Source organism: Colobus angolensis, unplaced genomic scaffold, assembly GCF_000951035.1.
Source record: "Colobus angolensis palliatus isolate OR3802 unplaced genomic scaffold, Cang.pa_1.0 Scaffold53, whole genome shotgun sequence".
Classification (NCBI taxonomy): Eukaryota; Metazoa; Chordata; class Mammalia; order Primates; family Cercopithecidae; genus Colobus; species Colobus angolensis.
Window position 1 is genome coordinate 4,225,708 of NW_012118821.1, and position 10,598 is coordinate 4,236,305.

At 45.0% G+C, this 10,598-nt stretch overlaps 2 protein-coding genes across 7 annotated transcripts in view; one reads left to right on the forward strand and one right to left on the reverse strand.

Annotated features, from left to right (window-relative positions):
- The window catches only part of CPSF3 (cleavage and polyadenylation specific factor 3, 73kDa), a 64,725-nt gene extending 56,133 nt beyond the window's left edge, over positions 1-8,592 (reverse strand). Inside the window, exons 1-4 of the mRNA XM_011960980.1 lie at positions 8,074-8,592; positions 3,066-3,129; positions 1,869-1,966; positions 703-831 (exon numbers count right to left, since the gene is read on the reverse strand). Coding sequence (XP_011816370.1) covers positions 703-831; positions 1,869-1,966; positions 3,066-3,129; positions 8,074-8,123 — 341 coding nt within the window. The 5' untranslated portion in view covers positions 8,124-8,592. The remainder of the gene's footprint in view (positions 1-702; positions 832-1,868; positions 1,967-3,065; positions 3,130-8,073) is intronic.
- Positions 8,317-10,598, forward strand: part of ITGB1BP1 (integrin beta 1 binding protein 1) — a 17,856-nt gene continuing 15,574 nt past the window's right edge. For 2 of the 6 annotated variants that reach the window (XM_011960932.1, XM_011960937.1), the window contains exon 1: positions 8,321-8,513. Coding sequence is in view for 1 of the 6 variants with exons in the window: in XM_011960935.1 (XP_011816325.1) it covers positions 8,495-8,513 (19 nt within the window). In the remaining 5 variants the exon portion in view is untranslated. Of the gene's footprint in view, positions 8,514-8,593; positions 9,380-10,598 lie in introns of those variants that run through there. The other 4 variants (XM_011960934.1, XM_011960933.1, XM_011960935.1 and 1 more) reach the window with 3 other exon arrangements.

Consider the following 10,598-nt stretch of genomic DNA (forward strand, 5'->3'; position numbering starts at 1 on the left):
TATATATATTATATATATACATGTATTATATACGTGCATATATATGTAATATATACATAACATGTATCTTTTGTGTGTGAAGTTAATATACATTAGGAATTCAGGATTGGGCCTAACACGTGGTAAGCATTATTGAAGTGTTAATGAGTGTTACCACAATTAAGCATAACTCTTCCAATCCAGCCTAATGAAGCTTTAAAAGGACACAAAAGCTATATAAAGACTTAAAGGCCAGGCCAGTGACTCATGCCTGTAATCCCAGCACTCTGGGAGGCCATGGCAGGAGGATCACTTGAGCCCAGGAGTTTGAGACTAGCTTGGGCAACATAAGACCCCATCTCTTCAAAAAACAAAAACACTCTGCTGGGTGTGGTGGCACACACCTGTAGTCTCAGCTGCTTGGGAGGCTGAGGTGAAAGGACTGCTTGAGCCCAGGTGGTTGAGGCTGCAGTGAGCTGTGATCGCACCATTGCACTCCAGCCTAGATGACACAGCAAGATCCTGTCTCAAAAAAACCTTCAAGGTCAGGAAGGTGCTAGAAACACAATAGGTTTCAATGACCTTGTTAATGAATGATGAAATTACCGATCTCCTTATACATGAAAAGAGAGCACCTCATTTTAAAGCACAAAATGGTCCATATCTTGAACCATATGTACCATAAAGAGCCAAAGTTGTGTATAATCTAATAAAGTAATTTACCTAACTTTGACATAATCAGAAAGAAGCCATCTATAAATAGCTTTTGTGGCATGAGTCATAAATGTTCTTCCTTTGAAACTTGTCTTCTGTAGAAACCAGGGCAGAGCTCCACAGTGATCCAAATGGAAACTTAAAAAGAAAGAGGCTGCATTAATTCTTAAAATTATTATCCATCGGATACCATGTAATGAAACTGTTGCTTACTGTACAAAACAAGTTTTATATAAACAACTATGTACTGATACTTTCAGAAAACCAAGAGTAGGTATGTGTAGAAGGAAGAAGTAACGCACACAGTTTTAATATGGAAGAAAGATGTTTAAAGTATCGTTTTTAAACAGCAAAAAAACTTTATTAGTGAACAATTAGGGATGAAGAATATCCCAAACCTACTCTTGGCAGCCAGAATTACAGCAAACATCTTAGCAGAATAAAATTGAAACATGGGTATCTCCCTGAGGTCACTGTCTTGTCGCATTTTTCTATATGAACTCTATTTAAAAATAGTTTCGGCTGGGTGCGGTGGCTCAAGCCTGTAATCCCAGCACTTTGGGAGGCCGAGACGGGCGGATCACCAGGTCAGGAGATCGAGACCATCTTGGTTAACACAGTGAAACCCCGTCTCTACTAAAAAATACAAAAAACTAGCCGGGCGAGGTGGCGGGTGCCAGTAGTCCCAGCTACTCAGGAGGCTGAGGCAGAAGAATGGTGTAAACCTGGGAGACGGAGCTTGCAGTGAGCCGAGATCTGGCCACTGCACTCCAGTCTGGGCGACAGAGCAAGACTCCGTCTTAAAAAAAAAAAAAAATTGTTTCAATCAAGTTGAAATGGTGTTCTTATAGAAACATGTGACAAAACAGTGACCTCAAGGAGATAACCCTGGAAAAGGGCTTTCTTAGTCTCAAGTTTTACAATGATTCAAGTTCTGTACTATCTCCTTCTCACATACTTGCTGAACTTATATATAGAGATAGGTAAGTTTTTCATAGTAAACTTCTCTAGCCTGTGATGACATTATGGAGTGCTGGTTTACACTTAGATGTCTGCAATATGCTTCCCAGCAAAAAACATTCTTTTAAAAACCAAACTCTCAAAATCTAGTAAAGAATGAGCTTGACAGTAAAAGTCCATGAAAAACAGTGTCATTAATAAAGGGAAAAACTTACTGACTAATTAATAGGAGATCAATCTCAGCTGGATCAATTAAATCAATATAAGGAAGAGCATCCATTCCTTCTAGGCCAGGGTGGATCCCACAGTCCAGCTGAAAGAGACAGGAAAAGAGATCACAATCTCCTGCATATTTTATTAAAATTCATTCAGCAAATAGACAATAATTCTAGATCTATCACCCACATACTCAAGATAGACTCCAGACACTAGCACTTGGAACATGATTCTTATTAAATGTGGCAAATATGCCATTAATAATTCTAACTTCCCAACAAATTTAAAATTTAGCTCACATTTAGGGGTCACAGGATGCAAAGTACAAAACAGCTTCTTTCCAACTACTTTTGGTCGTCATTCTAACAATGAATTAAATATTTTTCAAAAACTTTGACATCAGAAGATTAAAATTTAAAAAGTTTATAGATTTACTACTACCAGATCGACTCTTGTGAGAAGATCATAATTAGAAATGGGAAATTTACCTGATCAGGGTAATTTAAACATTTTTAAGGCATTAGGGAACAAATTCCTAAGACTCGGTCATTAAAGTTACTTATTTTTATGGCATTACTACCAAATTAACATAATAGATGACTAAAAAGATGACTATGTCTGACCCATTCATATTCTTTTCAGATTGGGAAGAGTTGAGAAGAAAGAGGAATCAAAGGAACATGAGACACAGAACTGACTTTCTAATGAGTACCTTAGAAAGAAACCATCTCCTCTAACCCCTCTACTTGTCAGGCTTAGAGAAGCAGAGTAACTTATCCAAGGCCGGCAGCCCCAGTGGGACTTGGGCATCCAACCTTCTAGGCCAAGGCTTGATCCCCACATGCTGGAGGCGGCTAGAGCTCTCAATGTGTTCAGTGATTGGGCCCTTGGATCTTCCACTTGGGGTGGGGCAGTTAGGCTGGCTGAACCCTTCAGGAGTGGAAGAGGGACTTTGAAAAAATAACAGTTCAACAGATCTAGCTGACAATTTTACAGTCATAGAATATATCTTCTTAATCAACTAAATTACTAAGTAGAAGTATGTATTAGTTTTTTTCATTAACACTATACAGCATAGATTGTATGCACTATAACATTTTTCTGGGAGCTAAAAAGATAACTAGTCTACAAGAAAAGACTAACACCTAATACAGAGAGAGCCATATTATTAAACTGAGTACAAAAACAGTAATTACCATTATTTTTCTTCCTTTGAACTCGAGAATAATACATGATCTTCCTACTTCTTGCCCAGCTCCACTGTAAACATTCAAGGGGAGAAAAAAAAAGGATTTAAAAAAACATCAAAACCAAGTCCAATAAACTTACTTTTTTACAATGTGCACTACATCCTATCTGACGACAGCACCTCACTGAAAAATTCGGAGACATAAGAGGGTTCTACAAAATTACAAAAACAGGGAAGAACAGTGTCCACATGGGAAAAGATGAAAACTGATCCTCGGGAGTCCAGGGATCTTGCAGCTGTTTTACTGAGAGAGAAGGCGGTATAGATCCAAGAAGCCCAAAGGTTTGGGCTTGATTTAAATTCAATTTTCTGAATTTTAGGATTAAATTATGATGTATTTAAAATGTAACATAGCAGTTACGCAGATTATGTATAATACTTTTAGAATTAGCACTTAAGTAGAAAGTCATAAGCATATCAACACTGTCATCTTCTTTAAGATCATAATGTGTATTTGCCAAATGGTTTGAATTTAAATGGCCGGGCACGGTGGCTCATGCCTGTAATCCCAGCACTTTGGGAGGTGGGCAGATCACTAGGTCAGGAGATCAAGACTATCTTGGCTAACACAGTGAAACCTTGTCTCCACTAAAAATACAAAAAATTAGCCGGGCATCGTGGCGGGTGCCTATAGTCCCAGCTACTTGGGAGGCTGTGGCAGGAGAACAGCGTGAACCCGGGACGCAGAGCTCACAGTGAGCTGAGATCGTGCCACTGCACTCCAGCTTGGGCAACAGAGCGAGACTCCGTCTTAAAAAAAAAAAAAAAAAATTAAATACTTATTCATACTGTGAATTTCAATCGCTGCTTCTTCTACTTTGTTAGTTCAGCATATTTTATAACAAGTACTTAAACAATTTTTGTTTCTTCTTAAATCAATAATTTCAGCCATAATTAGCAATGGTTACAAGGCACACTTCAAGTTACACCTCACCTTTCAAATCCCTCACCTTCTTTGATGCCTTTCCCCAACCATTCTAGCTCACAATTCACTCACTCACTCAACATTAAGCAGCTTCTATTTGCCAAGCAGTGTGTTAAGTGCGTAGGACATGGAAATGCCTTACAGGGACCCTGACCTCAAGGAACTCATTCAGATGGACATGCAATGGACCTCTCCCCAAACTGAGATCCTAGCTCCGAGCGGGTATTGATACAGAAGATCAGACAACTGTGGACGAGAGCTGCCATAAACTCCTGGCCTTCCACTTTTTAATCAGTTTTTGTTTTTAATTATTGTGGATACCCTGGCCTTGCACTTTAACTGGCCCTGAATGTTGCCTAGCTGTTTTCTCCATCTCATTTCCATATCAACTATTTTCAAACTTTCTCTCCTTTCCCACATTTTCCAACCCTCTATCCTCTTCTTCACTTGAGGTATGGGCCATCTTCTGCATCAAAAAAATAAACAGTCCATTTGTAAATTTCCTCAACTTCATGTTGGTACAATAATTAAAAATGCATGTACCAACAGGGTACCAACCTGCCCACATCTGTCTCCTTCCATTTCTCCTCTACAGATAGAACAGACCTCTCTTCCCACCACGAATCTTTCCACCATTCTACTCTATGTACTCCCTCCATCCTTCTGAGGAACTGAACACTGCTGTGTCACTGACATTTTCCTGTCTGCTCTTTACCATCCAATCCAAATTGAAACATTACAGCCATGTTCATCCCCAAATTAAAATCCCTTGACTCTAATCTCCTTTAGTTCCCACTTCATTCTTTCCCCAGCCCGCCTCCTAGGGCAGTAGACCCTCCTGTACTTCCTCACCTTCCACTCACTCCTCAATTCACTCTCCTCTGGCTCTTACCAATCACTTTTCTGAAACTGTCCTTGCTGCTCAGTAGTCATTTCAGTCTTTTTTTTTTTTCTTTTTTTGGGACAAGGCCCCCCTATGTTGCCCAGTCTGGCCTCCAACTCCTGGGCTCAAGTGATCGTCCTGCCTCAGCCTCCCAAGTAGCTGGAACTATAGGTGTCAGTCCCTATTTTGTTCTCTTGGCAGCCTTTGTCATTCATAAGGAGTACTTGCTCCTTCCTCAAGCACCTCTCCCTTGGCTTCTCTGACCTGATGCTCTCATCCTATCTTGCTGGCTTTCCTGTTTGCTTCACATATTCAGCCACCTCTGCCTACCCTTAAAATGTTGATATTCCGAGGGTTTGCTCCTTGGCCAATTTCTCAATCTTCATTCTCATCTTTCTGACATGTTAAGGACTTCCAAGCCCGTATTCGTAATCCAGATTGTTCTTCTGAATTCCAGACCTTTAATACATACACGGGACACTAGGTATCTCTACCAGGATCTCTCCCGGGACTTCATATTCAATATGCCAAACTAGTTTCCACCACATGCCCGGTACTTGTTCTGCTTTCTTCCTGAAATGCTTTGTCTTCAGATATTGACGTGGTTGGCTCCTTTGTATCATTTGGGTCTCAGTTCCAATGTCACCTTCTCAGATGCTTTCTCTTGACTACCTCCTCTAATTTGCCCTTCACTGCAAGCCACAACCCAGCATCATGTTATCTTAATACTTACAACTACATGAAGTTATTGTATCTACTTATGTCTTGCTTCAGGCTACTAAATGAAAGCTTCCTAAGAACAGAGGCATTGTCCATCTTATTCACTGCTGTATTGCTAAAGTATCTGGCATGTAGTACATCACAAAAAATATTTATTGAATGAATAAAACTCCTCAATTTTGAACCTTGGAAAGATTATGCTAAATGAAAGATGCCAGAGACAAAAGACTATGTATTGTATGATCGCACTTCTATGAAATGTCCACAACAGGCAAATCTACAGAGAAGTAGATTAGTGATTGCTAAGGTCTCGAGAGGTAGTGGGGATTGTCTATGACTGCTAATGAATAGAAGGTATCTTTTGGGAGTGATGAAAATGCTCTGGAATTAGAGAGGGGTGATGGTTGTATAACTCTATGTTAAGAACAACTGAGAGTTGTATGGTATATAAATTGCGAGTTGTACGGTATGTAAACTGTATCTCAATAAAGCTGTTATGAAACAACCGAACTCCCAACTTTACTCCAGAGTCGCCCCACCTCCTATACTCCTAGAGTGAATAACACTACCCTTTCCTAACTGCCAAACTTAGGAATCCAAATCATAACATCCTCTCTGCCCTGCCTTCCCTCCCCACAACCACCCTTCCAGATACAGCTGATCAGCCACAAAATCCTGAAGATCTCATTTGCATACTCTCTCACACTTACGTCACTCACTACAGGCTCTGATCACCTAGATTTGGCATCTTTCAATGATACCTTTACTGAATCTGCTCTGCTCAATCCATCCTTTTATCCATCTGCTACACTGCCGCCAGGAGTGATTTTCCTAAAACATAATTCCCCACAATATCCATACTTGCTTAACAGCCTTCGCTGGCTCCCTGTAATTGACTCTCTGATAAAGGTCCAAACTCCTATGTATATGAGGTGCTTCCTAAACTGGACCTCAACTGCCTATCGCTTCATCTGCTAACTCAACTCTTTAGCTGCAGCCATGAGGAATCTGGCCACAAGTTGTGGCCACTCTCACTTTCACATGTGCCACGTCCACCGCCTAGAACACCCTGGCCCGCACAGTCTTCAACTCCTACTCATTCTTTAGGACTCAGCTCAAGCGTCACGTCTTTCAGGATGCATGAGGTATCCTTTTTCCCTCAATCTGTCAGAAATCCCTTTTCCATGCTTTCACAGTGCTCAGTGCAATGCCTACCTGCGCTCTTAGATTAGCTATCATTTACAAAGCACCTACCGCGATCTTTACGCTTCAAGTTTTATCTTATTTCCATATGAGAAAACGGGTTCAGTGAGGTTGTTGTCCTACTAAGTGGTCAAGTAGATAATGGACTTCAGGTCTGACTTCAAAGTAATGGTCTCCTATTATTCCAAAGTATCTCTCCAATACTTCCCACTGTGCACTGTAATTCTCTCCATAAGGGCGAGAGCAATTAACTGGGCCCTCCGTTGCATCTGTATCCCTACGTGTGGTGCTTGACACTTGACACTTGCTAAAGAATTGAGTTAGCAGATCAAGTGACAGTGTTTGCTCATCACAGGAAGACATGACAGGTGTGATCTAAGCAGAAGGAAACGGACTATGTCCCAAGCAGGTGCTCAATGAAGCCTTGCTGAACGAATGTGTAAAGGAGATACTTTCTACCTTTTGGAAAGCGTATATTCATGTTGTGTCAACTAATATCTAACAATAAACATGTTGTGGGTTCGAAATGCTCATCTGTAGGAATCCAAGTTCTCTATATTTGCATCTCCCCTTCAGCAGCATTCCCGACTGATGAGGACCATGTCCACTGAAAGGCCACTCTCCTTATGGACAGTCGAGGGCTGAGTTTTTGTCCCTAACACCTCTGCCCTTTCTCCTCTCCAGCTTTACACCTTCTTTATTCTACTAGGGCCTGAGCTGAGAAGATCGAAACTCAGGGCAAGTCCCTAATTTTTTCTAACTTCTGGCACATGTGAAGCCCTGGTGTTAAGAGACAGACTTAATTCTTCCCCGCACCGCTGTAGCCTCATTCAGGTCCTCCTCTCATCCTGTCGGTCATAAGCGTCACCGGCTCTCTCACCGCTTGCCCTGACGCGCAGAGATCCGTGCTTGTGCCAAGTGAAAACGCTTTTTACCGTGTACGAAAAGCGCCCGGTGGCCCCGGAAAATTTTTTTTTTCCGACTCCAACATACCCTCCCCTGAAACTGATAAAAAAGCAAAATCCCGTTCACTCTAGCAGGCCCCTTCCAATCCGTGATCCTCCAACCCCTCGAGCCTGAGAAGCCTGGCCCGCAAGCGCGGACCAAAGGCAGGCTGCCGGAGTAGGTGGGAGCGCGCGGGCGACGGAGGAGGCCAAAGTCTCCGGTTATCCCTCGCACCCCTCACAGCCCGTGGCCTCATTCCCTCTCTCGCCGGTCCCTTACAGGGGTCGGATCAGCAGCTGGTCGCTCTCCTCAGCAGGAATCGCAGACATCCCGAAAGTGTGAGGGCGAAGCGGGGGCGGGGAACAGGTCGCCGGGGTCTTCCTAAATTGGAAGGTAAATAAAGAAGGAAGAACCCCATCTACCAAGAGCACAACTTCCGCCACTCCGGAGCCCGCGGCACTAGACTCCTCCCCTCGACTTCCGGTTGGGGGACGCCGCCTGCGAGGCTTCCCACCACTCGGGGTCCTGGAACCGGGGGCGGGATGTCAGGACTGCGCCTGCGCTTAGTCTCGGAGGCGGGGCCCGGCGGACGTGGGCAGGAGCGTTGGAAAAGCCGGCGCTGGAGCGGGAACGGGAGTAGCTGCCTGGGTGTCGAAGGCCGCGGCGCTCCCACGCGGACCCCGAAATCCGCAACCCGGGGATGGGCCCGCGGCTGCGAGGTGAGCGTCCAGCCCTCGTCCCACTCGGGGCCGAGCTCGCGGAGGCCTGACGGGAACACGGCCCCGAGAGCGGACAGCCGGGAAGGATGGGTGGGGCCGCAGGGAGGGCAGGGGAGGGATGCCTGCGCTCGGGCTTGTTTCTCTGCGGGTCCGCGCTCCCGGGGCGCGGGTGGAGGAGCCTGGAACTGCGGGTCGGGCGTGGGCGTCGTGGACTGCAGCTTCCGGAGCCGCTGCCAGCCCGGAGGGGAGGCAAGGTGGGCAGCGCGGGCCGTTTCCCTGCCTCTTCCTCTGCCTCGTTTCGGCCGCCTCCCGCCTCTCAGGGTCGGGGTTGTCTGTCCCCTTCGCTGTCACATCCTCCGCACCCAGCGCGTGGAAGGTGCTCCATCACGGTGACAGACAGGTGCCAAGCAGGCTGGCGTCTGGGAGGAACTTTGGAGCCGGCTCTCCCTAGGCCCTGAGCTTGGCCCCACCCTGGGCAGGTCACTGACTCTTCGGGCGCTTTGGCATCCTCGTTTGAAAGGGGCTGTTATCTTTCAGGCTTGCTGGTCAGTGAGGGTGAGAGGGATCTGTGCACCTAGCACCGTGCATGGCACGTGGTAGGCGTTTGGTACTTGGGAATTGCCGTTGGGGTGTCACAGACACCCCAGAAAGTTCTCGGCTTCAGTAAGCGTGTCCCCTGCCAGGCGCCCTGGCTGTGCAGAGAGGAGTCCCCGAGCTCCACCTTTAACCAGCGTGCACCCGGGAGAGTGAGATCAGAGACCACAGCAGATCGTGGCGCTGTGATCAGGGGTACAGTCACGCTGTGGGTCCCTGAGCCCAGCCTTGAGATCCCAGGAAGGCCTGCAGCCTGAAAGGGGCCTTGAAAGGTAAGAGGTAGCCAAGTGCCTGAAAGGTGAAGGGTGTCCCGGGTGCTGCAAAGCAGGGGCGCCTGGAGCATCGCGCTGAGAACCACGAACAGCTTTGCCTTGCTGAGATCAATTAACTGTGCCCGGGTTGTGGAGCATGGAAGTGGAAAGGTGGTTAGGAGCTGCGTCCTGGAGGACCTGGCGTGTCCTGCTGAAGAACGTTGACTTTGGTCTCTGACTTTGGAGAACCAGTGAAAGATTTTCAGCAGGCTAGTGGCATTAGATTTATGTTTGAAAGAAATCATTTTAATCGTTTTGGCTGCAGTGTGGGGTGGATTTAAAGTGTTAGGGAATCCAGTAGGACAAGGTCCCTTATCCACGAAATATCCTTGGGTTTGTGAATTCCTTAAATTCATGCCAAATTTTGTATGGATGTGTATTTTTGTAGGGTGAGTATCCATCCCATTGATCAGATTCTAAAAAAATAGTGTCTGTGCCCATGGTCTAGGGGCCTGGGCATGGGGCCTGGTGGAGAGCTGGCTCAGAGAGCTCTTCAGTGGGGTATACAGTGGGTCTTGGTGCCAGATTGGATATGGGGCCTGAAGGACAGGAAGGAATTCATGATTTCCTGGCTTCCCCCAGCAATAACAGAATTTCCTAACGGGGAGAGGAGAGGAGAGGAGCAGATCTGGAGGGGAGGATGATGGTTTCAGCTTGAGACATCTTTGCATTTGACGAGCCTACGGAGCATCCAGTCACCAATCAGGATCATTGGCATCATTTTGATGCATGAGTAATTTTGAGGCAAGAATGATTTGCTTGAGAACATGCATCAAAATTGCAGCAGATATCAAAGACTTTAATAAATGCTGCTTTTTCCTAAGCCCCTGGGTTGATGCTGAAAAGAAAGCCTTAAGGAGTTGCTGAGGCATTGTGGTGTCATGATTTTCATATCAAGGGATTTGAGGAGACACTTCAGGATTGCACTAACAGTAGAATCACATTTTGTTTTTAAAATAAGTTTTGATTTAAAATTTAAATCATATTTAAAATTGTTACCTATATGTAAATTTGTATTTATATATACTTAAGTATCTGATGCTTAAATATGTTATACATCAACATTTTAACCCATCAGCGCCATTAACATGGCACTTTATGCTGCTACATTAACCTCGTTTTGTGCAGGCCTTGGAATAAGGCTCTCCTGCCGTCTCTCACTGACTAGTGTCCTGTGCTG